A 26,974-nucleotide genomic window follows, 5' to 3' on the forward strand; every position below is an offset into this window, starting at 1 on the left:
GGTATTACCTTTTGAAAACATTTAAAATAATAAATTAGATTTCTTTTTGTGATCTTATTTGTATTTAGATTGAAAATTAACTCGAGTGGTGCCTTGAGATGCATGTTGAAATCACTCATTCACCCCCAATTTTGTTTAAATCAGAATAATAGTACTGTAATTTCCTTTATAAAACACACTGAAGAATATAGAGAATTAAAAATGTTTAGCTACGTTCTATTGTTTTTATTTATATTTTTCTTACCTCAGCTCAATGGAGAAGTGTTGCTGGTGCTTCTGGTGTTGCCACTCGGTGGCCACCAGGGGGCAGTATATAGCGGAAAAACGACCTTTCGCAACGGATTTGCCCTAATTGTGATTTTTGCAAATTATGACAAATATATGCCTGTTAGTTTCCCGATATTGTGTATTTGTGTGTTACCAGTGTATACAATTTTCAAATACGTATTTTTGATTCAGAAAATCTTTCACAATTGCATTAAAATCGTATGAGCTGACATACATGCCAGTTTTCCATCTGTCCCTGATTCGAAAGATAAGATAATCAATCAGGTCTGCAGAAGCTAGATAACGATCCTGATCATTTGAATCAGGTATGATACATTCAGGAGAGATGGAAAACCGGCTCGATGAACATGATTGAACACCACTGGTCTAATGTGTCAATATTGTCGGATGGGAATGAAGTGAACTTTTGTGTAGGGAAATGAAGGAATTCCCCTCTCATAATATGATCATTTAAATGTCAAATTTTGCGCTTGTTCCGCCCCAGGTCTCGTGTTTACACACACGCACACACACACATATTTAGAATTTTGACTAAATACAGAATATTACTTTATAGAAGTAATAAAGTTTACAAGTAGGTAATAAGAGCCAATACAACTGTTTCACGTAATAATGATCATATGTGCGGGATTTTTATATCCATACATGTATGATCATAGAATATGCTTTAATGTTTCACATACAAATGAACATTTTAGATATTTTGTTTACATAATTCAAAACATTTATGTATTTTAATTATTTGTAATATATAGAACTGTATAAATACAGCATATATAATCTCTATACATTGAATTATGTAAAAAAAAAAGAAAAATTTAGACTTTAAAAAAATTGAAGATTTGTTAATACCTGTGAGGACATATGACTCGCCTTAGATAAGTTAAAAATATGCTATAAATATGTAATAAATGTTAGCCAAGCAGCATTGAACAGATGCAAATACTATGTGGCCTGTCATCATGAATTATATTAGATACAATACAATACAATACAACTATATTTGTATCACGCAACTGCAGATGCATGTATTGTTACTGTACTATGATAATCATCGTATAACAGCTTCTTCAGTCAGCTGTGTGTATACTAGTCAATACGTTGGTGTGAATGTCGGATTTTATTTTTATCGGTAACTTCCACAGTCTTCACCTCACAAGCCTGTCAGGTCCACAATGGCCTTGATGAAGATGGTGTCGTCGCGCAGGTACGGACTCTTTCCGGCCAGCTTCCCCAGCGGGCAGAAGAGCGGACAGCCGCTGGCTATGTTCATCTCGCCCGCGGGCCGCTGGAACGACGTGGACGAGACGTCCGGACGGAAGGCGTCGATGATATGCTCGCGGTTGTTCTGGTCCAGCAGCATCAGCGTCACCTGAACGACACCAGCGCTCAGGTCGTTTAGCTTGCTTTTCCCGTTCTTCCGTGACATTCGGGACTAAGGAGGAAGTTAGGCTCTTGTCCTCACCTTTGAGTTTCAAGCAAGTTACTGTGGCAAAAATCCAAATGCTAATTCTGTTAGCTTGCAAAAGGTGTTTTGCATTATGTGTTAGCATTAAGCTAGTAGACGTTCGGAAGGCCATGTGCATTGGTTAAATGCAACGCGGGGCTTTTGTGTCCCCAGAAAGTTTAACGTATGCTAAAATCGACTGTCAAACAGTCCAATTTTCTTGAACACTGGGAAATGGCAATTTAATTTGGATTCAGATTTGTTGCTGGATTTAAACAACAAATTGAAGTTGATATTAGTTATCAAATGTCACCCATTTGGTGGTATGGCCCAGCGGGCAATTGCCTAGCTTTATGTTTTCTTGTTCTTTTTTTTTGGTCAACTTCAAAAACACTTGAATCGAACACTTGGTCTCCCTCAAAACATTTCTCCTGCAGCTTATACAACTTGACTTGCCTGAAACCTAAAGGTCAAAACTTGAGACGTACTTCACGGCTTCCTCGGTCCTACCTTCTGGCTAAAGGGCCACTTGAGCAGTGCGTCGCAGCGCCCCCGCATGACCACGAAGAAGAGCGACAGGTGCGTCCCCCGCCCCGTGCCGTCGCCGTTCAGGTACAAGCGCAGGCACATTTTGTAGCCGTACTTGCTGGAGTAGAATGCTGACGACACACAAGAAAGGATAACGTGAAATTTGATATCTAACCGTCAACGGACTCTCTTGAACGCTCCCAGGAGGGCGGGGGGGGGCTGCAGGAAATTCCCCGCGTCCGCTGGCCAACGCATACAAGCAACGCTTGAGACGTCGACGTGGCAACCGTCAAAAGTGGGAAACAACTTTGAGGTTTGGACAGATGACAATAGCAAAACACGTCTTGTTCACTTGTAAATCCAAAAGGAAGGCAGTAAGCCCCTCGAAGTCGCGCTTCACTAGTCACAAAAACAAATTGAAAAATTAACACATTACAACATAAGACCCCCCCAAAAAATGTCAGATTTATGCAAAAAAAAAAAAAATTCTATGGTTAGTGTTTCCAACGACTGGACTCCAAACATTTTTTTTCTTTAATGAGCACGGTGGCCCCCTAACCTGAAATTTTAGGGATGCAAGAGGAACATTTAGGGCCACACAACCTGTAAATTGACTCACAAAGCAAGTAATTGCGCTTTTATGATATTATTGTTGTACTGAAATATTGGGGCAAAATGGCCGCATTCGGGGCAGTCGGCAAGATTTACAGTTCTGATAAATTAATGGAGAGACGGAATTCCGAGCATGATGGCCCACGCGACAAGGCGACACGCCAAAGTTTCATACGTGTGAACGCGTCCGCTCACCTGGCGAGAACATGGCAGGCGTGCGACCGGCCACGGCGTCGACCCTGCGGCGAGCAAAGTCTGAGATCTTCCAGACAAAGACGCCGTCGTAGGTGCAGAACTGCAGCTCTCGCACCAGCTGCTCCGTCTCGGACAGCTGGAAGTCGCGCATGGCCAACGCCCGCTCCAGCTGCTGCACCTTGTTGTTCAGGTTCTCCAGCTTGTCCTGGTCCAGGCGGTGCTGGTGCGAGAAGGCCTCCAGTGTCACCGAGCTGCGCTCCAACTCGCGGTTCAGAACGCACACGATGTTCTCCAAAGCGTTCACCTGGACGCAAGCGGAGCACGACTTGACGCGACGAATTTTCTCCTACACTAAGCATTCGTTTTAGATGATGAGAAAACAACTAGCATGTGAAAACGGTGATTAGCGCTCATTGAAACAAATGAGACGCAGAGGCGCTGTTGATTCCCTCTCATCTCATTTGCTGCCTGAAAAAGGCACCAAGTTGCCGAGCGACATCGGTGGGCTCACCTTCTTGTCCAGGTCCGCAGGCGGCGAGGCGGGCGAGGCGGGCGGGGCTCCCTCCTCAGGAGCCCTGTACAGGCCCAGACCCGAATCTTCCTGCCACCCGTTGGGGGGCGCGGCCTCTGCACGGGGCCGGGCCACCGACAGAACCACGGGCAGTAGCAAGCGCAGGTGCTCCACGACACTACTGTGCTCGTGGTCGCTCAGCTTGCCGTTGTCCAGCTGAAAGTTCAGCGGAATGTGCCAAGGTAAATTTAGGAAGCAATAGGACGCTAAGCTAAGAGTAGCTTCTTCCTCCCCGTAACACCCTCGAAAGCACGGGTGTCAAACTCAAGGCCCGGGGGCCAGATCCGGCCCGCAACCTCATTTTATGTGGCCCGCAAAGGGCAAATCATCTGCATATTTTCTTCACACTGAGATATTGCCATTTATTTGTTACCAATCCTCCCCTTTTAAAATAAATTGAAAAATTGTTGAACAATTACTTACTAGCTTCTGATTTCAAAACTGGCTTTCCAATCAATTTATATGGTTTCCTCTGAGGGAAACCACAACTACAATGTGGCCCGTCCACAAAAATGAGTTTGACACCCCTGCTCTGAAGGAAGAAATGGAGAAAGGGCACACCTTTGCAACAAAGTGGCATACTTGGCGAAATCAAGGTTCAGTTCCAATTTTGACATGTAGGGGGCAGTGCAACACCAAGTGAGCGAACCACATCAACGCCATATTGTTTGTGGCCTGTGAGGAACTCACCACAAATTTGCAGCCCACTTCGCTAAAGGGACAGGCACTCTTGGATTTGGCGCAGAATCGAACGTGATCACTGAACTGGAAGTGGAACAAAGTTTATGGTTTGAGCTGGCGGCCACAGATGCTCATATTTGAAGTATTAGCACTTTTCTTTCATTTTCAACAAGCTGTTCACCTTTTCTCGCGCAATCTTCTTTTTGCCGCAGTCTTTGCACTGCAAGGGGAACTTGAGGCACACTTCATCGTGAGCCTAGAAAACAAGAAAGTCACAATGTACGTTTCCCGCCCAGCGCGCGCGGGAACCAACCGAGGCTCACCTTGATGTCTTTAAAGCTGCACGACACTTTGCAGTATTTGCAGTTGAGTATCCGGGCCTCGCACTCCCTCTCGCGGTGTCGCTCCAGCTCCGAGCGCAACAGGAAGGCCTGGCAGGCCTCACACTGCACGCGCTCCAGGTCGCAAGAGCCTTCATGCTGCGTCTGGAACACCGGAACAAACTTTTGTCAGTGAAATACAAATCTATGCAATTAGGTGTGTACTCTTATCCCTTTGTTGAAAGTGCGGCAAAGCCAATTTTGACGTAAGCAAATAGTTTGTTGCATTGAAATTTTGACCTCACACACGTGTTTTTTTTAAGTGCATGTAAAGTTCGGCGCGTGGGAAATTTCCACCTTTTACGGCACAGCTAGTCACTTTTTAATCCACGAATGAATGGAAGTGAAACCACAAATGTGACATCTAGGACAGGGCTGGTCTTTTTTCAGTAAATCTTAAGGAAGTTGGCGCTTGTGAAATGAAGGAGAATCTTGGCAGGATTATCCTCAAATGCACAAAGAGGCAAAGATGATTCTGTGATTTGTTAGTGAGCACAACACAAGGTGCACTTTTCCAAAAAGAAATAGAGCAAAGCTCACGGCCGCTCCTCAACGGAACCGCGTTTGACGTTTGAGTCTCAATTCACTTGCCATTGTTTGATTTAGCTCATGGCGCTCTTTGTTTGCTTTGCCACGCGTGTTCATATTCCAGGTGCTCTTTAACTTAACTTAACTTAACCAACAAGCTTTTGCATGTTGTCATTCCCCATGACTGCAAAATCAAAACAATTCGTCCCATTTCGAGCACCACTTTGTACTTTCATGACAATACCCCAAAAATAACAGCTTGGGTATCTTTGGAATGGCACGCTATCAAATGAATGTCTGTCGCTCTTGCACGCTTTCACTTTGTAATACGAGTTTACTCGATCTCCTCTTTGGTTGCTCGACAGGATTTCGGTTCTGTCATGTCAGTGGGGCACCGATGAGAGCTCGTCATTGCACGCTCAAGGACTATCAAGTAATGATGAATTCTTCTTCACTTGAATCTGGTTTGAATTTGTTGCAAATGTTTTGTTCATGTCAGAAAGTTGTGCATCCGATCCATACTTAAAATGAAATGTTTTCAGTCATCATTGCTTATGCTCCGGTATCTTGTCGCATCATGAAAAAGATTGCAATTAATTATAGAACTACAACACTGTCTAAAATCTGTATCGATAAAAACCATGATGAATATTTAACGTTAATGAAACAGCGACAACAATAGAATATTCCCTCCTACTAAATGTTTGCAGTCGATCCGATTTTTTTTTTTACAGCTCGTATCCTGAGGCAAGTCACAGGAAAATCACCACCAAGGGGCGGGGCCAAGATGGCAGGCGTGGCTTATCTGAAAGGATCACTCACAAATGACCTCCGCCACACAAGTCATCGTCACGTCGCTATTTCTCACTTTTGAGGAAAATGGAAGTGAATGTGTGGGGAAAATAAATGAGGTCCGACCTCATGACACTTACACAATTTTTAGGCTGTAGGATTAAAAAAAGAAGAAGAACAGCACAAATCCCATGATAAGGAAATTTAGGCTGTTCCAAAAACTCGATGCGCAAATGAACAAGCGCAAGCTGTGTGCAAACAAACTAAATTTAGTGGTAAACATTTGCATTTGATGCTCGTTCATGTTCTACTTTTTTCACGGGTAATTTCGCTAGCAATGAAAAGGCATCTTGTGTGTTCAAGAAACAGGAACCAAGTGAAACAAGAGTTTGCATATTTGAGGAAATTCACTTCAAATATATTAACTGCAACGCAGATTCGGGAAGAACCCTCAAGAGGAAGTCAAAGAGGAAAATGTTTGTCACAGTACACAGAACATTTGTGAAGCGTTGAGAAAAATCCATATCGTTTGAATAAGAGGCGGGAATTTGGATGATGAAATCTTTGATTTTATTTTGTTGGATCACGGCATCGCAGTTAGTCAAACTACTATTCCAAATTTCATGTTTTTTTTCTTTTTGTTTTTCCCCAAAGACTCTGTCGTGATATCAGAATCATCAACATTTTTTTGAAATGCCAAAGTGTGGTTGAAACCCGCATTTGCAAAAAGTGCAAACTGCAACGGTTTCCCGCTATCACTCATCTTGCCCCACAGCCGTGCACGCAACGTCCTGCCGCAAAGTTCAAATGCAACAATCTGCACTACACAAAAAACAAAGTCAAGCCCGCATCCGTTGAACGATATCATCGGATTTCATTGAAAAGAAAAACTAAAGATGAGAAGTACGGTGATCTTCTATCGGCACGTCATTTTTTTCCCTCCCTCTCAATGCTGGTACTTTCCCAGTAAGTTGTTGTGCCAGTTTAAAGTGGGACTTTCCAAGCAAGCATGTCAAGTTTCACTTCCTCTTCTCAGCCAGGAATGCTTTCAAGCATGAGCAGCTCAAAACACAACAAATTTCAACTCAAATACAATGAAAACTTTTTTTTTTTTTTAAACAATCAATCCTCACCTCGTATTCTTTGATGGATCCTTTCCAGCTGCAACCTGCGTTCAAACAGCGCGCGGGCAGGCTCGCTATTTCTCGACCGGCCGCATTGTCCGGAAAGGCCTGGCAGAAGGTGAGCAAACAAACTGAAAACATCTCCTCATTCCAACATAATGACGGACGCGTCCCGCCGGACTGAAATCCTTTTCCGCATTCTACAGTGCTTACCTCGCCAATGTTGAGGATGGACGTGGGCTCCTCGTAGATCTTCTCCTGACGGCAGGCCTCGCATGGCTTTGGACCAGAACTGACGTACAAAGAGGTTTGCCGTTTTAACAGTTGAAAACAACAAGAGTTATTGACGAAAGACGATCAACAAGGAACAGCAATTGCTTCAGAAATGACATGAACACACAAAAAAATAGGAAAATAAAATACGTCATCAACAACAATCTGGGCAAGCAAGTCCTGGTTAGTTAAAAACAAGCAAGTCACATCAAGTCTGCCGTCAATTTCAAGTCAAGTGATTGCTTGGCGTGAGCAAGTCATCGATCGGGTCCTAAAATATTGCTTTGAATAATAATAATAATCTGTCAGACATTTGCATTCAGCATCCACGTTCATGGAGAGTCAGCGTGATGTCCTTGTGAGTGCCTGACGCCACAATAGACCTGTCATGCGACAGATGAGTGTGCATATGATGATTAGTCTTGGGTGGAACGAGAAAATAAAACAAAGGGCCAAGGAGGAAGGCGGGAGCATTTAGTTTGAAGGGGCTAAAGGACGTGCCGTCTACCTGGTGAGCTGCTTGAAGCAATGTACGCAGAAGCGGTGGCCGCACTGAGCCTGGACAGGCCTCCTGAGGACCTGGAGACACTGCTGACATTTGTATTTATTTTCCATGGGCACCGACAGCACACTGTGGGGAATCCCTGGTAAAGAGTTGACGCTCTCCAAACACACTCGGGCCATTCTTCTCCATGAAACTGCCGCTGGTCAACGACAGTCGCTGTTCACAACAACAAAAAGTAGAAAAACTAAATGAAGTTACAGTGAGCTTTTGCTTTCTTAAAAGCATTTCCGTTGCTATTTTCTTTTGTGAACAAAAATCTTAGTTTTAGTTATTTCATTAGTTTTCGTTAACGCCTTGATTGGCGTTTACGTGCGCGCATATTCGGGTTGAAAAAGGAGGAACAGATTTGATATTTAGAATTCTAAAAATGCGAGTAAGGACGTAGTTGGGTTATTGCGCGCGTTAACGTGGCTTTTAAACGCGTGAATAGTGCCATTACAATGACAATAAAGGGATTTCTAATTTCTAATTCTATTCTGGCTTTAAAAGCTTTATTGAGTGTGAACATTGTCATCGGTGGGTCTGCTCGACTTTACACTTGGAGTGAAACGTTAGCCGTTCTTGAATTCTAATCTGAGGCGGGCGGAAAAAGCGGAGTTCTCACTCTTGAGGGGCGTGAAGGATGCTCATATCTCGCTTGATAGTCATCAAGAGAACATATTTGTGGCCAAGAGTCACGACCTAGCGTTGCTCTCGTCAGCATGCGCTAAAATGAACATTCTTCCCCAACTCGTATTGCGTCCGGGCCGAAGAACGTAGCGGCAGCATCAAAAATGGCCTTGCACATTTCCAAGGAAGAATATCCAAACGGCAAAAATAATGTCGTCTCAGCACCCGCCTTGCTGGGAAGTCAAAGTGCATCGCAATTGTGGTTCGCAGCTAAAATGCAGAAGTTGCGCATTAATGGTAACTCGTTGAAATGTTGCTTGTGAGTGCCACCTTGAGGACCGCAAAAGACTTTCAGTTTTATGTGTGGGCCGATTGGAAAGAGATTTTTGAAGGTGTCAATTTTCCATCTGGTGTTTTGATATCTTCAGAAAGCAACGGCTACAAATTCATTTGAGATTGTATATCGCTAGGCGTGATTATTGATAGGGAAGTTCAATACCACTTTTTTCAGACCAATAACAGTATGAATATTCCCTCGTTGTACGGAGTACAGATACTTTGAGGACTTTGATTTAACACAACGACAAACCAATTTTCTTTCTGACGGAGAACTTAGTTGCTTTTTTTCTCTTAATTATGCAGGATCTCATCCAGTGGAGCTGCTCAGTGTGGTACTATATTGAAGGTACGCAATCTAAACTCGTGCCTGAATACCATAAAAGAAAACTCTGCTTAAAACCACACGACACGCCGTGCACCATAACCTTTCCGCGTCCCGCAATGGGGAAATTCAGAGCAGTCATGAACATTGTTTTGACAGCGACGGTGGGGTCATTTGTTTGGAAATGACTTGAAAGTCAACCAACATCATGGAACACACCGTGTGTTGCATTCTGGGGATTTTTCACACAAATGTTTCGAATTGCAATTGTGTATGAGTGTTCTTTCCAATAAACCAACGGAAGTCGTCATGCGTGATGTCACACACGGTAATATCTATAAAAAAAAAAAAGTACTATTTGAGCAAACGTGTTGCACAAAAAAAGGTGTGACATAAACGCCAGGTTCAACAACGATTCAATTTTGACGATAATTATAATTAAGTCACACAATAGTCCAAGAACAGGGTACGGCCTTTCTGGTTCTCTGCCATCGTTAGAACAATGTCATTTCATCATAGTGAAAATATCCAGAGGGGTTTTGGTGTTGTTTTAAAGGAAGGGCAACTGAGTGAGAAGAGGATGTTAAAGCAATGAAACAATAAAATTTATTGAGATCACAAATGTCAAACAGGATATATAAATATACAGTAGATCCTACTTGTCAACGTCAAACTTCCCCAATAAAAATATCTTGTGATCAAGAGGCACTGTTACGTGTCAAAGGTCTGAAGATTCATTTTAAGATTCAATAACAGCTTTGATTGAATTTCTTTCCAACATAAAACTTACAAAAGAAGGATGATCAAAATTTCTCAGTAAAAAAAAAATATTTTCAGGCAACATTATTGGATTTTTAAAAACTGCTTTTGTGCATGTGTTCCACAAAAATGTGACTATTGTGCCTGCATCGCTACATTGATTAACCTTTTTTTTCTTCTGTGTAAGATCACAATTACAGTCGAAATGTTCTTCTTCCTCCAAGGACCCAGACTTCAAACCCATCATGTATTTCCATAATCTTGATTTACGCTGTCCATAAATTTCATGACAACGGACACACTACTAGGAAAATATGTTTTGAACAACAACAATGATCTGGAGAAGGCCCTCACCTTTTGCGTCCTTTTATGCCTCAGTAAATATTAACATGAAAAAAGGCTGAAGGGCAATTTCACAACACGATGATGGCCAGATAAAAGAGCGAACAACTGCCTCAGCTCCACGACGGCAGCCACATTGGCCCAAAGCGTGGTGTCTTTTCACCCGAGCAAACTCTTCTCTAACCCGACAAGACTGTCTTGCATCACAGAGCAAAGATCTTCTTAAAAAAAAAAAAAAACAACAACAACAACAACTGGATAGGCTTGCCAACAGTGCAAGTCGACAGTCAGTCTGTCTCTGTCCGCGCTCTCTCTCTGTGTGCATATTTCTACCATGCTGCTGCTGCTCCTCCTGTCGCCTTGTGTTGCTTTAAAAAATGAAACTAAAAATGGAGTTTACTCACCGAATTGTCGGGTAGCTCACTTTTAACAGACACACACAGCCGGGGAACGCGCAGCACTAGTTAACTTAGTTTTAAAGTCCACCCACCCACACGCACGCACGTCACTAGCACACCCGAAACGGTTTACCCCAAACCGCTTCAGTCAGTCTTTTCCAATCGTCATCAGGGCTTGGAAACTAAGGCTGTATACTCACCGTGTGTTGTTTAGGGTCGCTAATTAATCATGGTTATTATTATTTTTGCTAATGTACTGCAAGCATAGAAACGTCGCCGTTGACAGAAACTGAACTGGACTATCTGTGACGTCACATATTAACTTTCGTTGCACTTCGCCAATAAATCAGCGTGAAAATACTTTTCAGCGTTTTTTTTTATTGATTATCGGCATTTTGACAAGTACATGTGATGTTAAAGTTGTGGATGTCATCGTATCAAGCCGCAATAAGGTAAGACGAAAGTGCGGCCGCCGGGAATGCCATCGTATCTAAAAGCAGCGCATCGCGCATGCGCGTTAGCGTCAACGTAATGTTTCCGCGAGTGGCTCGACGGTTTCCACGGCTGAGAAACCGACACTCCTCGGTGATCAAGAACGGTATGAATTTTAACTGGTAACGTGATTAAGTGTTATGGGTTGGGTTTTGGTATTCAACGTTTAAGACCTGAACGGGTTTAACTGCTCGGGTGTAAATGACACTGTGAAGGTCGAATACTTGCTAACAGTGAGAGAGCGCGATGTGTGGCTGGTGGAGATAATCAAAATAAGATGCTTTTACGTAGACAGATTAGATCTTTATTAATTAATTTGCTACTAGTGCTCAAAGAAGCTCGTTGGTTTTGGATGAAATCGTAACTGGAGAAATGTTAGTTGATTTACTTTGCACAACTCATGTCTGCTTGTTTGTACTGGACCATGTAACCAACTTTTTACGAATAGTTTTACCCATCCCACACGCTTCAAACACGTTTCAAGTTAAGACACTTTTAAAACATAAAGCTTGAAATGTATAGCAAACAATGGTAATATAATGTCCGTATGTTGGATATGTCTTTAAGAGGCGGAGCCTACATGGTCACCTAGCAAAGGCATTAACATTTTTCTTCTTACAGTAAGACCTTTAAGTGTTACTTATGTTGAATTTGGTCATCCTGCCCTTCTTGTGTGTGCAGCGTGTGTAAATCGCAGGAGCAAGTTTACCGATATTCGTGACCATGAAGAACTCTATCCCGGTCACATCCCCACCTCTCTGATTCAGAAGGCCTTGCTCGCCGTGGGCTCCGGGGTCGCCGCACTGCAGGACCCCTACAGGCACGGTAAGAAGAACCAATACCAGGGTTGTCTGTTTTCCGTTTACTTTAGAGATAAAGAGAAACTGCGTAGGCGAGGCACGTATATCAGTCAACCGTGAAAGATTCATCACGGAAAGGTTTTGGTTTTAGGTGGCAGATGTTTGATCGCGTGTGCTTCTTCAGTTTCATTTCATCTTCAGGGACTTTGACGCAAAGTGTGGGCGAACATCTGTGATTATTCCAGACCTCATCAGCTTTCATTTCATCGCATTTAGTTTTGTTTGTCAGTTCGACTTTCATTTTCACTAAACAGGTTCTGCTCTGGGCAGTACAATGACATTGTGGACCTTACTGTTCCGAGTTATACGGGGTTTGAATCTTGGCTTTGGTCGTTTAGTGTTTGAACGTGATTCACAGGCCCATCCCCAGTTACAAGATAGAGTGCACACGTACTACCACATTATCGCTGCCATTTTTCCTTCTTCCTCTGTCCAAAAGACTTCTTTTTTTCATTGACATGTAAACGTTTCATATGGTGTAGAAGGTTTAGAAATGATCTTGGTCATGTGACCAGTCCAGGGCGTACTCTCGCCCCAAATCAGCTGGAATTGTCACCAGCTAACGACGACAAGCGGTATAGAAGGTGGTAAAGATTAACGGAAATGTACTCTGGAGGTGTGGACCAAACGCATTAGGAGAAGCTGTCATAAATATCTTGGCTCGATTACTATAAAGCACTTCATTTTGGAGTCAGCCAGTCCTCCCTCACGTGCCTCCAACTGGCCCAAAATGATGCTAGTTTATATTGCACCATATGTAATTCTCGGTTACAACTCCAACTGTTGGGAAGTGCGCTATATAAATGAAGTTGTGTTGAATTGCAGCTATTTATTCAGATTTCACATTTATTAGGTTTCTTTCTTTAACTGTAAAGTGAATTAAGAGTTTATCAGTGAGTCATTTGAAGTCTCATCTTGGCCTGATGAACTGCTTGGGACTGCTAAGGTTATTATTAGGTTATTATTATTTTGAGCACATCAAGGAGTAAAAATCACTCTTAACACACCCCATAGTCATCCAGGTTAAGATTTTACAGACATCAAAATTCGAGCCAACTTCTGATTTTATTTGCCGGGTGTTACTCAGATTCAAAATGGACGCAATTATCAGTCTGTGCGTAAGACTCTAAAAAGGGTCCTTTCCAGACATGGTCGCAGTACTCGGAGAGACGACGGGCCACCTGCCTTTGCTAAAGCTCAGGGACCGCATGAGAAACGACCCTGAAGGATACGGAATTCTCTCGTGAGTCGGCACATCGGCGACACCATCCGAATCAGCATCTGATACAAGAAAAGAGTTTTTGTTTTTGTCATTTCTAAACTCCAGGGAGAGGCCCAGAATCCGCCTATCCACGCTCAATTTGCAAAAGATGGCCTCCTTACCCGAGGGATCATTTGGCCGGGAATACATCCGGTTCCTGGAAGACAATGTGAGTGAATTGTCTGTTTAATTGATAGATGGTGTTTGATACCTTTTTCTTGGATTCTCAGAATGTGACGCCCGACTCGAGGGCCGACGTGAAGTTCGTGGACAATGAGGAGCTGGCTTACGTCATGCAGAGATATCGAGAGGTCCACGACCTGCTGCACGCCTTACTGGGAATGCCCACTAACATGCTCGGTTAGCAGCGGTCTCCGTTCGGTTTTCTTGCATGGAGTTTATTTAGAATGTTCTGAATGCACTTCTTTTTAACTTGCAACGTTAAATATTCTTAAAAACATGATTTTGATTTTTGATCATCATCTCACGTGGAAAAACAGACCCTAAAAAAAATAAATCTTCAGGTGAAGTGGCCGTGAAATGGTTTGAAGCCGCTCAGACCGGGCTGCCCATGTGTGCCCTTGGAGCTCTCTTGGGACCTTTGCGGCTCAACTCCAGGTCCAGCTTTGTCATTCATTGTCAATTGTTCATTTCTTAACACAACGTCCTCGAGTGTGTCGGGAATCGGACTGATTTGTCACGTCATATTTTTTTTTTTACAACCTCTCCACAGTCGCCTGCAATCGCTGGTCACAACTTTGGGCCCGTGGGCGGTGCGGAATGGCCGGCAGGCTCGTTGCGTTCTCAGCGTCTTCTACGAAAGGCGATGGGAGCAGAGCGTGGACGATCTGAGAAGAGAACTCAACATCCAGCCGCCCCCATCAATGTTCACCTAGGATTCATTAACTTAAAACATTTATAAACACTTGGACTTCATGTGGAGAGATTGTGTGTGTGTGAGTTTCAGAGTTGAAATGTCTATTTTTGTATCAAGGTTATAAAATTAAGTCCTTTTCGCTTGGTTAAGTGTGTGAGCGGCAATAGCGACCCCTTGTGGCAGGTTGCATTCCTGCATTTGCTTCAGAGAAAATGCCTTTTATAGCAAACTGTTTTAAAAGAAACATTATTCTTTATGTATCAAACTAATTTCAAACTGTTTCTCAGTAACACGTGTGTCCATTTTTCTTGTGTCAAATTACCAGCTTTTTGTCTTGCTGAAATTGACTCGTTTGAGAAGGTAGCCCTGACTCACCTGCGCCGTATGCTGCTTCACCAATGGTGAGTATAGCTCATGTTACAGTAATGACTGTCAAGGTCCAGGCCCGCAAGCAGTTTCTCTCGGTGTGTTTAAAAAAAAAAACTTAAAGACAATTAAAGCTTTTTTGTGAAGGTAACGGTTCATATGTGGCACAAATACGCCATCTCCTGCTCTGTGTCAAGAACATTGCCAAACACAAAGCTGTTATTCGTCCCTATTCTGTACTGTAAGCGCCATTTCACTAGTTTCTCTATTTTTAGTCAACAAAATGAAGTGGACCAAGAAAGGGAGGATGACTGCAGACAACACGGTAATCATTTACTCAAAACAAAAGATCAAACAATGACATTTTTGTGTAAACATCCTTGGCACTGGCTAGATTATAAAACAGAATACAAAAAAAGCATAATTAAAACTCAGTCAAATATGCGACAATATGGTAGTTTTCACCTGTTATGAAAGCCAACACTTCAATCTGAAGCTACAATAATGGTAATCCTCCGCATATTCACTAGTCAAGATAAGTAAAAAAAAAAAAAAACAAGATTAAAAGACCACTTAGCCCCCTCAAAAGGTTCATAATTGAATCCAGGTGCCACAAGATAACACCAAAGTACTACTTTTCTATTTGGGCTACAGTGATGCACTTTTTTTTTTTGTATGGTGATGCGAGCAAAATTGCGATAAACGTGTGATTCAGAACCCCACCACTAGATGGTAGCAGATTTCACAGCATCAATTCACATTGGTTTCCTTGCGGCAGAAGGCCAAGATCAGTTGGTGGCAGGAAAGGCCTCTTTATATCCTCGCGCACGTCTGCAACACATGCTGCGCAATGCATAATTAGTTTGGCATCTGCCAAAAGACCCCACAAGGAAGGAGACAATACATAAGTAAGGTTGTGTTTCATGCTCAAATAACAGTGTGTGTTGGTAAAACATCCCCAATGATTTGAAAGCCCAACTTCCACATTTGACTTCAAAGCCGGTGAGGTGGTAGAAGTGTGGCTTTGAACCCGGAGTGAGTGAATGGTACATGAACATCATTGTCACGTTGGTGCCGTGACCCAGATTGGCAATGAGGTTTTCGGAGGTGACAGAACGGAGGCCATCTTGCGCTAGTAAAAGCCTACTTGTCAATCGAGGTTCCCTGCCGCTGTGTTAGCCGCCCAGGCTTTATGCTCAACCGTCAGCCATTCTAAACATTTTGAGGGGGCGTCAAGGAATTATGGTTTGTCACTATTCGAATAGCGGTGGATTACGGGAAGGACATCCCTGATTTCACAAGGAGTTTGGTAGTATCAGTGTAATATGGTTATACTTTGGTCAGTCACAGCAAACGCTGGCAGCAAAGGGGCGCTGAAGTGATGCGTAAGGCAGTGCAAAACAGCGGCAGATTCAGGCTCGTAAAACAGCAACGTCTGACTGGACCAGTCGAGCAGGACCCCCACCTTTTGGGGTCTCGTCGCCACCCGCAGCGGCACCTTCTTGCCCGCGTGCCAGAAAGAGTACTCACCGTCGTAGTGGGACAACACCCACGATTGGTCATTGTGCCCCAGACGGGCCAGGTCGCCAGAACCTTTGCGCTGCACGCCGACGTAGCAGACGCCCACCTTGAAGGCGGCGCTCTGGCCCACGTCCAGAACCCAGCTGTGGGTGCCCGAGGACAAGGACAGGGAGCCAAGGGCGTTGGGCCAGCAGTCGAAGCGCGCCGGGTCGTAAGGTGGAGGCTGGCGGCGTTTCTTGTGGAGGAAGGTGAGAGTGCAGCGGTCGTCGGAGAGCGACAGGATGGGATTCGATGTGCGTTCGTCAAACTTTAAAGAGGACAAACCGTAAGCTGAAAACACAAGAACGGGATATCACAAAAGAGCCAATGTTGTTCTATAATATAAATTGCAAAATTTTGAATTAAACCAAGATTAAATTTGCCAAATCAGGGTTAAATGCTAGGGCTTTGTACACCAAGATGGATTAATTCTTCTTAGTCACCAATTTTGTTTAAGAGCACTGCACTTGCTTCTGGCTCTTTTTTGCCTGATAATCTTTCGACATTCTCGCTTTCTATCGAGCCTCCGGAAGTGTCATACTTGGCACGGTCGTAAACCTGTACGGATTCTGCACTGGACTGACCGTTTGGCCCGTGCAGCATGGCGGTGGCCCACATTCCCCTCAGCAGTCGGCTGTCGCTGCAGCCCGGCTTCATGTTGAGCTGTTCCGTATCGCACGGCTGGCCGACACCCTCGGCCTCCTCCGCTCTGAAATAGACAGCAAGAATGCACTCTGACTTGATGTCACGCATGTTCACCAGTCATCGGGGATGGTAGCTCCGTGACTTATCTGACATCCAACATAATCGCTGTATCAAAGAAAAGATGACTAGAATGCTGACCAAACGATATGCTATACCACTACGGTCCCACAGGTGGCAGTAGTACGCATTACAAATGGGCTACAACAGCCACACACAGCAAACTTTTCTAGTGTCCGAATAGCATCTGCTGGGACGGCTGGGGCATAGTCCGAATTGGCTCTCATGCAGTGGTCCTCAACCTCTGGTCCGTGGGACATTTGGTACCACATATACGTCAAAATGGTGACGATAAGCGAGCACCTTCTGGAGCGATTGCGTTACAACTCATTAGTATTGTGAAGATAAAAACAAAGTCATGTTGCCTGCCTGCCTTACCTTTCAGCAATCTCCTGAATGCTCGTCTGTACGTGGAGACAGAGACACAGCAATTGTTCAATAATTTTTCAAATCGCATTCCCAAGCACAAATGTCGATCATAACGCTCACCACCAGCTGCGCATCGGGAGAGTGTGTTAGCGTGTGCACCAAGCGCGAGCGTGTGTGAGTCAGGCTGGCCACGGCTTGGCCCCAGTGAGCCCTCTGGGTGAGGAGACACTGTTCCACGCGCTCCTCTTCCCGTTGGACCTCCTCCAGGAGGCGCTGCTCTTCCTCCTCCAGGGCCTCGCGTGCGGCACTGACCCGGGCCACCACCTGCTCCCTTGCCATGCGTGCGGCCACCTACATCCGTAGCACGTATGAACAAGCAGGACTGAAGCGGTTATTGTCCAAAAGCGCTCGGAAAATGACCAAGTATGTATGGATTTCGGGTAAAACAATCAAGATGCAACATACTTTCAGATTTATTTTCAGCGGTTTGACGAGGACGACTACCGTATGACATTTACTGTTGAGGAATTGCTGCCGTTTGATCGAATGCACCCACTGTAAATTAGTATTGATTTTTAATTTGAGACAATTAGCAGGTTGTGAACAGAATGGAGCCACGAATATTTCCTCCTCGTTTCGCATTGTCTTATTCATTAGAAATTACTATATACTATAACAACCTAGCAAGTCCTAACTAATCAGCCAGTCGTAAACCTTTGTTTTGGGTTGTTTGCTTTATCTCCTGTCTTGAGTTGGTGAAAATCTACTTGAGAATATCTTTAATTGTCCTGGATAACTCTCACACTACTCCCACTTCGTTTACGTTACGATTTATGCTTAGAATTTTACGCGACAGAATATTTTGGAATAGTTTAGATATTTGTGGAATTTTGTCGCTTTTGCCGCTCCCCCACCTGAAGCTTTTGCTCCTTGGCTGTGAGCGTGCGCTCAATGAACCTTTCCATTCTCTGTGCCTGCAGCTGCATTTTCTCGCACACGTCCACCAGATGATTCTAGTCGGGAGGAGGGATTGAGACAAAAAAAATGAATGAGCTGGAAGTTGGAAATGCAACAAGAAAATCCTGTCTCGTCACAAGAATTAGACAGCGGTGAGAAAAAAAAAATGATAGTCATGTCACACACCTTTACGGGGATTTGTGTGTGGAGTTATTGGGCTGTCAGATGTGTAAACAAATTCCACACAATCCACTGCCGGCCTCTTGGCAGGTTGCTTTGGAATGTGCTCACAGCCAATGTCCACATCTTTCGACATTAAGTGGACAAAAGCGTTGCAACAACAATATATTGCCACACCCCAAACAGAAATGTATTGTAAGTTATAAATAAATACTTTTAGTTCACTTTGAGTGTGCTTCATATACAATTGGAAAGATTTAATATTGCAAATCTTCTAAATAAATCTGGTGGTTTTTTTATCGATTCATAAAAAATATGATTTAACGAACAAACACATTTGAATCATGGGGTCGTTTTGCTAATTGTTCTGCACAACGTCATGACGTCCATGTAATTGAGTATCATATGACGTTATGATATATGACGTGCATTGTAATATCAACATGAGGGTCATGTGCATGCACCCCCCGCCCCTCCGATGGAGTGTTTTTCATCCCAATATTTAATCAATATATGACAAACAATTAATGGACGAGTCGGCGCATAACAGCGTAGTTCAATCCCACCTTTATATGTAATTAGGTACTGCGTTCCGTTACTATACGTCCAAACTCGTCGTAAACAGAGACATATAAAGTTCAAAGAAGTGTTCGATCCTCGAAAGTTGTAGAAAATGGAGGAGGGGCAGACGACGAAGACTCACCCGGACTGCAGTGACTCTGTCGACCAAGGGAGTCACGGAGTGTCCGTGACAGGAGCCCACGATGGCACAGTGGGAGCAAATCAGCTTCAACTCGGTCCCACAGAACCAGTCCAGCTCGCACTCGTGCTCCACGCACGTCTCGCTCTCTCCGGAGAAGATCCCGGACTCGGTATCGGAGGTGGTGGCCATTACGGCGGTCGCAGCAGGTGCCTTCGCCCCACCGCCGGGCTTTTTTCCCGAAACTGCGGAGGCGAAAGTGTCGCCCTCGAGTGCAGCGAAGATGGGCTGCTCCGCTGGGCCCATCTCCACGCTTTTTACCGCCGTGGAAGTGTCCACGCCGGTCTTGGATGCGGTTAAATCGGCCATCTCGTCGGACATCTTGGCAGCAGGTGCGCAGGAGGGACGCAGCTGAGTCTGCGCTGTAACACAGGTGGAACAGGTGAGGTACCCGGAAGTAGTGAGACACATGTCGGCGTTCTTGTGTTTGTACAGCTTATCTTAAAGTCCAAGCTGTAAATAATTAAAAAAAAAATAGTAAGATTCTAATTGGATGTATTCTCTATGATGAGGACCAAAGTAGGGTTGTGCATTTGTGTGTACCCTAGTTAATAGATTTGTATTTATTTGATGGGAAGGGAAAATGACGGATCACCTCAAACGCAACTTGCTCAATAGAGACCCCTGGAAAGTTACCAAAGAATAGCCCCTGACCCCAATTTACTCAATCGACATTCATTTGGGTAGACGTCAAATGCAACAGGACCCACTAAAAAGTCTTGAGACCCCATGTCCCAAATTGAAGAGGAAGTCAGCCATTTCAGTTTGAAGTCGCTGGTTTTTACTTTTGACGACTGTAAAAGAGTTAGATGAATTGACTGTTGAATGGAGGCCCAGCTCCTCACAGAGGATAAAGAATATGTGACTATTATGTTGTGTACCTTAACATTAAGATAGTGGACTAAAGACTAAGATGTGTGTGATTTAAATACAAAACGTGTAATTATCCTATTTTATGTTTAATTTGAGAGTAAAATTCAACTTGGATTGGGGTCAAACATCTTGAATCCTATTTTCTGAAGACTTTCTCACAAAAAGCACACCACTGGATTCTCTTTATTTTGGATTTGACAGCTTCAACATGCCAAACATTATAACAGTAATGTAGGCCTGTATGTTTGACAGTAACTGAAAATGTGTCCTGCGTTACATGTAATAGTAAGCAACTTCTATAAGTATGTATGTTCAGGAAGAAGTAGTAAACGTACACCTCAGCAACCCCTTGTTTAGCGACATTGTGCGTCACTTCAGTGGAGAAAGACATTCATTCTTAAGCTTTAATGACAACCTTTCCATACATATCATTTGTCACTCCCAAAAGACCTTTTGTGTAAATTGGGCACTTTTTGGTGAGTCCCCTTTCAGACGTATCCTTGTGTAACTGGATATGATTGTTTGACAGGCTAGTATTGTCTTGACTTGTGGGGTAGAATTTCAAAATATTTCACTGTGTGACATTGTTATACCAACAATGGTAACTGTTTTACAATGTAGTCTGATCATCATGATGTAAGGGGTTTTTGATCGGGTCACTTTTAAAACACAGGGTGCATCAAAAGTAGTTTTTACATTTTTTTTGTTTGGAGGTGTTCTGTGTGATTTTTCTAAAGTACAACATGTGCCTTGACTCAGTAGATGTTGGCAAATACCGCAGTCCAGCTCTCTTGCTTATAGCCTCTGGAGTGGACATGAAGGCAGGACTGTTTGTGCACCACCAAAACCCAGCTTCGATGCTGTTTCTGAAGCAAAACGTCATGCATCGTGACGTCAACCGCTGATTTGTAGCGTTAACGTGTCCAAAAAAATAAAGACGTGTAGCGACTGACAAATCCCTCCCAGTTTATCACCCATTCCCCGCGAAAATAGATGGAATCGGTCACGAGAGTGATGACGCAGTACAAGAAATGGGCGGGCCGGAGCCATGAGTCGGTGCCATTGGATATGAATCCGGAAGTGAATGTTTTGAGAAAACATAACGGACGTTTTGTTTGGCCAGGCGGACAAGCGTCTGCTATTGTCACGCCCCCCGTTTGGAGCTCACCCTCCTTCCCTGCGCCAACGGCGGTGTTACCGAGGCCGGGCTGCCGCCGGAGAGAGCCGGAGTCCCGCCTGACGTCGAGACACTTAACCCGAACGGCATTGCAACGGGGCTTTAGGGGGCTGCCTCCCCCCGCCGACGACGTTTAACACCGGTTTGGATCCCACGCCTCGCTCTTTCCCGATGTCGGACTTCAAGCTGGGGATCGTACGGCTCGGCCGTGTGGCCGGGAAGGTGAGCGACCATCCTGGGGTTGCCATGTGCGGCCAATGGAGGGCCCGCGGGAGCGCCAAGCGAGTCGAAATGTAGCCGTTAGGAGGTTATAATCGAGGTTTGGGGGAATTCCCCCGATTGGTGCTCTTTCAATGTAAACAATTTTGCCTTTAAACACATTTAGAGGAAGCGGCGGTGGGTCGTCTTTACTCGTACCGCCACCACCACGCAGTCTCGGGGTAAGATGCTAACTAGCTTTAGCAGGGGTTGTCGGCATTTTGGCTATTGTTTAATTATTGCCTCTGAAATGGCTTTTTTTTGGCTCGTGGCGATTTTGCCACGCTGCAGTTGCGCAGGCAAACGTTTTTCTTTCCCCGGCGCGAGTCATATTACTGACACGACGACAAGTAGCTGAGCGAGCATGGCCACGCTAGCACCGACATTTGGATTACTAGACGAGGAAGCCATTGCCCAGACGCGGACTCAAATCTTGGCTTGCACAGGACATGAAGCCGGCTTAATGAGCAAATGAACCCCCAGCCCATACATTTTGCCCAAATTATAAATGAGTTCAAGGCGATAGATGCGTGCTAGTCATGGGACACGTTTGGGGTGGAACGTTGTTGCGTTAAAGAGCCGGCGTGCGGGCATCATGATGCACTCTTGGGCTGTCACGTCGCGTGTTTCCACCCGTGTGTCATGCGGATGACGCCGCGCTTTCGACACTCAGCATGCCTCGGGTGGGTGGGGGTCTCTCGGGTGCATATGACATGGAAGCCACCCCGCTTAGGAGATGGAACGTGACGAGCAGTCTGTGGACGTGGACATTGTTGTTTTCCTCCATTTGGTAAAAAGTAACTGCCAAAATGTTTTGATTCGGCACTGTGAGATAATTGTTTTAACTAAATTTGTATAACTGTGAATGCTCTTCAAAACAAATAAGTGGGGCAATAAAAAGGCATGGATGGGGACTATAATGCTCTACTTAACTTTATTTATAGAGCACTTGAAAATCCATCTTAGCTCTTAACAAAGCAAATAAACCTGAACAGAAAACACAAATAATAATAACAATTATAAAAAGCGATCCGCCGGGCCATATGTAAAAAATGCACAATATCCACTTCAGTGTTAAAAAAAAAAAGACAATCAGAGATCAATTTAATTTTAGGTAGATCTTTTTTTAGTTCCATTAGCAGATTTGCTGCTGACGCTGGGAAGTCATTTTCTGCAACTTTTTCTTTTGTATGAAATTAAAACAAAGTTAACTGAAATTTTAACATTCTAGTTTTTGAAATTTTGGAATCCTTTTTCCACTGTAGTAAACTAGGGAGTTAGTTTCTTGTTCAAGTTTTCATTTAACTTTTATAAAAACGCTGATGACCCTGGGAGCTCCCTGAACTTTTTGACTTCTAAAACCAAAATGTCTACCGTCTTAAGACTAAAAATAACCTTCAACATTTTAAATTGTAAAAAGTTGTTAGTCAAATCAACAATAGTGGAGTCTGGAATCAAAATTCCATTCTTCAGCTGATGAAATGCATTCTCTGTTCGGTTTAAGTCTGGAGATGAATTCTTAGATGGATTAGCAATTGTCCGTCTGTGTCTGTCTTGTTCAAAAACATTCTGTGCCGAACGAATTGTGCAATGTGCTATTTTTGGTCATCTGAAATGCAATCTCACTTCTATATTATTGCTCTCTCAGACAAAATACACACTGATTGATGAGCAAGACATCCCTCTTGTGGAAAACTACGCCTTTGAGGTAAGGACGGACAACGTAGCTCCCCCACATCAATCATGTTCACCCGTTGTTAAAGTCGGTCTGTCTGACCAGGCACGCATGGAGGTCGACGCAGACGGGAACGGTGCAAAGATCTTCGCCTACGCTTTCGATATTGGCAAAGGTCGCTGGGCGGGAAGGCCGCTGCACGAGCTGCTCTGGTGAGTCGTTCGGTCTTCTGGGAATCACCCGTTGATTAAGATGGAAACAGATGCCGGCTTTGTCTCGACAATTAAGTTATTAACCACCTTTTGGAAGACACGCCTGATTGTGCAATCAGTCTTTTTTGTTTGTTTTTTAACCGTGTCACTCCTTGTCTGGTTTCATCAGGGAGAAGCACAGAGGAGGCATCGCCCCAAGTTTTCAAGTCATCCACATCAACTCTGTGACGGTTGACAACAGGCTAGACAACCTGCGGCTGGTCCCCGTCGGCTGGAGTCCCAAACCAGAGGAGATTTCCAGCAAGCAAAGGCAAGGCTGGGAAGTTCCGATTGGGGCAGCTGAGGTGTTATGTCATCATTGCTGTCATCAGTTAATCTAAAAGGACTTTTGGTGAGCGAACTGGGATACACCCTGGATTGGTCACCAGCCATTTTTAAGGCAACCAATCACTCACGTTCTTCCACTATTGAAAATATCTTCAATTAAAGTGTGGTGCCTTTTAGCGAGCGAAGCTTATGTGCCACCGTGAACCGGTTCTTGGTGTTGGACCACTGCTCTAAAACACAAATCTGTGTCAGAACCACAACCTGCCTCTTGTAGCTCCTTGAGTTTGTGTCTTAAAATCAAACTTGATATTTTATAAAAACGGCAAAAAGGATCTTGAATTTTTTTTCGGCAAGCATCCTCCAACTGCGTCGTCATGTGTAATTTTTGACATTGTGTTTTTGTAAGACATTTTCTTCTTCCCCCCGTAGGGAGCAGTCACTGTACTGGTTGGCCATCCAGCAGGTTCCGGCCGATCCGGTGGAGGAGCAGTATCTGGAGCTGAGCCGCACACGCTACTACAATGCCAACGGCGAGCTGGTGGAGGAAGAGGAGTGCTCGTGCACGTACTACGAGTGCCACTACCCACCTTGTTCGCTCATTGAGAGGCGGGTGAGTTTTGAAAAATGGTTCATTTTCCTATTCAATGCAATTTTCTTTAAGTGTGTTTTAAATCCTTTTGTAACGGTTGCTTGTCTTCCACAGCTCCGCGAGTTCAACATCTGCGGCCGCTGCCAGGTGGCGCGCTACTGTGGCTCGCAGTGCCAGCAGAGGGACTGGCCCGCCCACAAGAAGCAGTGTCGGGAGCGCAAGCGTGCGCTGGCGCTGGAGTCTGAACCGGAGCGGTGATCGGAAAAAGGGAAGAGGGGGCGGGAGGCGTTTTGATATTCGGGTCGAGGGCACGGGGAAGGCGACAGACTAAAACCGCAGAGACAACGGCGCTCGCCTCACTTGGTGGATTTGGAAGTAGGTGATAAACGGACATCGGCGCACACTTCCACAACCGTACAATTCCCCTTCCTACTCACGTGGACAACAGGGAAAGTTTTTTTTTTTTTTTTTTTTCCCTCCCCCTGTATTTGGGGTTTGGTGACGCCCTCCGAGCTTGACCTGCTGCTGCTAATCGTTTCGCACGCGAGAGGTAACGAGTTGTCTTGCCGACCAACTGGACCACGCTCGGATACGGACGCCATCTTCTGTTCGGATTGGATCACACTAACAGTATTTTGTGCGTGTGCATTGTCTGCTCTGCCAAGGACTCCATGGGTATGTGTGTTTGTGTGCGTGTGTGTGTGCGTGCGTATCTTCCAAGAGGGGCCATACTCCAATTTAATTTTATATTGAATCCAATTAGACATTTTCACTGTTTTGTATTAAAGTAGCTGCCAAATTGTGGCTTTTTTTTTCTTTTTTTTTCCAATCTTCATTTGTTTTGCAGTCAACGGTACAAATTTCAGTAATTTATCTCACCATTGTGCATCTCTCCACTTTTTATCAACATCTCTGGTTAATATTTTTAAGAATATGTTGGTAAAGCAGGGTGTTCCCAAATATTTGACATCTTTGCTCAATTGATGAGGGTAATTGTATAATTGCATAAGTCTTTTTTTCAGTGTTTTCAGAAAACAGCCCCCCCCCCACCTCCCAAAAAAACATTTAATCTCTTCAAGGCATTTTTTTAGTAAGCACATTGGTATTTTTTTGATTTTGTGACAATAAGGTAAAAATGACTTGGACAAATATTTCATTTGGCCAATAATTTTAAAATTGGAATAACTCATCCATAAATATCAGTATTTTATCAATATACGGTCTTCAAACTATGAACTTTCGAACTGATGTTCATTATGAGCACGACCTCTGATATGACACGTCTTCCATTTTGCCTTCCACTTTTTTTTTTTGAATTTGTTGGTCTGAATCTGCTTTCCAGTGGGTGTATTTTTACTTGGCCGTAAAATGCTCACCGCACATTTGGACTCCCAAATGCCTTTTCAATGCTAGCGAATGTCATCCAATTCAAACATTTGAACATCTCGTTGAATTTTCACGTACAATTGACTGTTAATTAGACCGCAAAATGATGTCCGATTTTGTTTTGGGGGGACACCCTCTTTTTGTCACGATCCAATTAAAATGATTTTTTTTCTTTTTATCTGAAACTACCAGTGGAGATTGATGCTTTAAATTGGGAAGAGAACATTTGGTACTTTTGGCATCTCTAACGACAAGAAACGATACTTGTTCAGATTGATGATGGACGCTTATTTTCATGATTTAGTCCTTCAGTCGGTATTGTCGCGTGTGTCTGAGGGGGGGGGGGTTCTTTTTTGGGGGGAAGAATTTCTATCAATGGAGCTCTATTTATTTAAAATATTTGTGAAAACCTTTTTTGTGGTGGTGATATTTGAAGGCAAACTGAAGTGGGCAGACAGTACAAGACGTTATTCATCTTTTTTTTTTCATTTTGGAATCGTTTTGGGTGTTAGGGTGGGGTACTACTTGATTGTGGTTTTTTTTTTTCCACCCCCCTTTCAGGTTTTCGCCAGAAAAGCACTGTTCACTGAAATCTTCCACGTATAAAAACTTGAATCCCCTGCACCTTCTGTTTGATTTTGGAGACTTTACGAAGTGAACCACCTCCTTGTTTGTTGTGTCAACTTTTTGCCTTCCTCCTTCACCCACAATGCACCTGCTTAGTGTGTCTTCGCTGAGGAGTCCAGACACTTGGAGCATGTGTCCCACGTTGACATGCGACTCATTGATTGTGTATTTTGTACGTGTGCGTGAACAGGTTTTCACCACTGCACTAAAACTCTGCTCCCATTGTTAGCGTGTTTGTCCTTAGACCGGGTGGGATTTCGACTGTCACCCGGCACCCTTTTTTTGTTTTGTAAAAAAAAAAAAGAACATGAATCACTTAGAAATTAAGAGCTACAATATGTGACTAGAGTTGGGCGATAACAGTTGCTTGTAAAATGATGGTCAAATAAAAGATGAACCTCTTCCTATTGTACGTTTTATTTGGTATATGTGTATGTTTTATGGAACATTTACTTGATCAAGTGTGGAATTGAGCAACCTAATAAATTTTGAGTTAGCAGCCTAGTTCTGAAACTCTGCTTCACTGTGATGTCACAGTAGGGCTACTTAACATAATCACCCAGGGGCTTGTTTCTACACTAGTTGACTGTGAAAAAAATACATGTCTACTTGAAGTCAGTCCACCCTTTCTCTCTTCATAATATGACTCGTTT

The 26,974-nt window shown here is 43.9% G+C and overlaps 4 protein-coding genes and 1 long non-coding RNA gene across 9 annotated transcripts; 3 read left to right on the forward strand and 2 right to left on the reverse strand.

The window, feature by feature from the left end:
* Positions 1-888: 888 nt before the first annotated feature.
* On the reverse strand, positions 889-12,113 carry traf2b (Tnf receptor-associated factor 2b). 4 transcript variants are annotated; one of them, XM_088282027.1, is made up of 11 exons: positions 11,955-12,113; positions 7,928-8,140; positions 7,360-7,438; positions 7,156-7,254; positions 4,646-4,807; positions 4,504-4,578; positions 4,332-4,406; positions 3,582-3,797; positions 3,071-3,374; positions 2,246-2,394; positions 889-1,660 (listed from the first exon to the last, which is right to left on the reverse strand). In XM_088282027.1, the coding sequence occupies exons 2-11, from the start codon at positions 8,101-8,103 to the stop codon at positions 1,442-1,444; spliced, it is 1,554 nt and encodes a 517-aa protein (XP_088138153.1). In that variant the 5' UTR covers positions 8,104-8,140; positions 11,955-12,113; the 3' UTR covers positions 889-1,441. The 4 variants fall into 4 exon arrangements, with proteins under 4 accessions (XP_088138153.1, XP_088138155.1, XP_088138152.1 ...); XM_088282029.1 differs by lacking the exon at positions 11,955-12,113 and adding an exon at positions 10,954-11,342; XM_088282026.1 differs by lacking the exon at positions 11,955-12,113 and adding an exon at positions 10,760-10,925.
* Positions 5,102-9,405, forward strand: LOC148318834 (uncharacterized). Its single transcript, XR_015839813.1, has 3 exons — positions 5,102-5,663; positions 5,965-7,264; positions 7,353-9,405. It is a non-coding gene; the product is annotated as an uncharacterized LOC148318834 (long non-coding RNA).
* Positions 11,215-18,661, forward strand: coq4 (coenzyme Q4 homolog (S. cerevisiae)). 2 transcript variants are annotated; one of them, XR_015839812.1, is made up of 10 exons: positions 11,215-11,351; positions 11,927-12,070; positions 13,252-13,348; positions 13,433-13,535; positions 13,597-13,726; positions 13,891-13,984; positions 14,100-14,322; positions 14,569-14,644; positions 14,885-14,934; positions 18,281-18,661. XR_015839812.1 is itself a non-coding variant. In XM_088282032.1 (7 exons), the coding sequence occupies exons 1-7, from the start codon at positions 11,264-11,266 to the stop codon at positions 14,260-14,262; spliced, it is 819 nt and encodes a 272-aa protein (XP_088138158.1). In that variant the 5' UTR covers positions 11,215-11,263; the 3' UTR covers positions 14,263-14,533. The 2 variants fall into 2 exon arrangements, 1 of the variants encoding a protein (XP_088138158.1); XM_088282032.1 differs by lacking the exons at positions 14,569-14,644; positions 14,885-14,934; positions 18,281-18,661 and having other exon boundaries at positions 14,100-14,533.
* bspry (B-box and SPRY domain containing) lies at positions 14,922-19,593 on the reverse strand. Its single transcript, XM_088282031.1, has 6 exons — positions 19,141-19,593; positions 18,215-18,313; positions 17,421-17,651; positions 17,310-17,335; positions 16,754-16,878; positions 14,922-16,460 (listed from the first exon to the last, which is right to left on the reverse strand). Exons 1-6 carry the CDS (start codon positions 19,516-19,518, stop codon positions 15,925-15,927), a joined length of 1,395 nt encoding a protein of 464 aa, XP_088138157.1. The 5' UTR covers positions 19,519-19,593; the 3' UTR covers positions 14,922-15,924.
* Positions 19,594-21,184: 1,591 nt separating this feature from the next.
* zmynd19 (zinc finger, MYND-type containing 19) lies at positions 21,185-26,723 on the forward strand. The gene is made up of 6 exons (XM_088282033.1): positions 21,185-21,469; positions 23,154-23,213; positions 23,286-23,392; positions 23,562-23,702; positions 24,149-24,329; positions 24,423-26,723. Exons 1-6 carry the CDS (start codon positions 21,419-21,421, stop codon positions 24,564-24,566), a joined length of 684 nt encoding a protein of 227 aa, XP_088138159.1. The 5' UTR covers positions 21,185-21,418; the 3' UTR covers positions 24,567-26,723.
* The last annotated feature ends 251 nt before the right edge of the window (positions 26,724-26,974 follow it).

This window comes from Idiotropiscis lumnitzeri, chromosome 18, assembly GCF_059441095.1.
Source record: "Idiotropiscis lumnitzeri isolate Australia: NSW breed Sydney's pygmy pipehorse chromosome 18, RoL_Ilum_1.0, whole genome shotgun sequence".
NCBI classification, from domain to species: Eukaryota; Metazoa; Chordata; class Actinopteri; order Syngnathiformes; family Syngnathidae; genus Idiotropiscis; species Idiotropiscis lumnitzeri.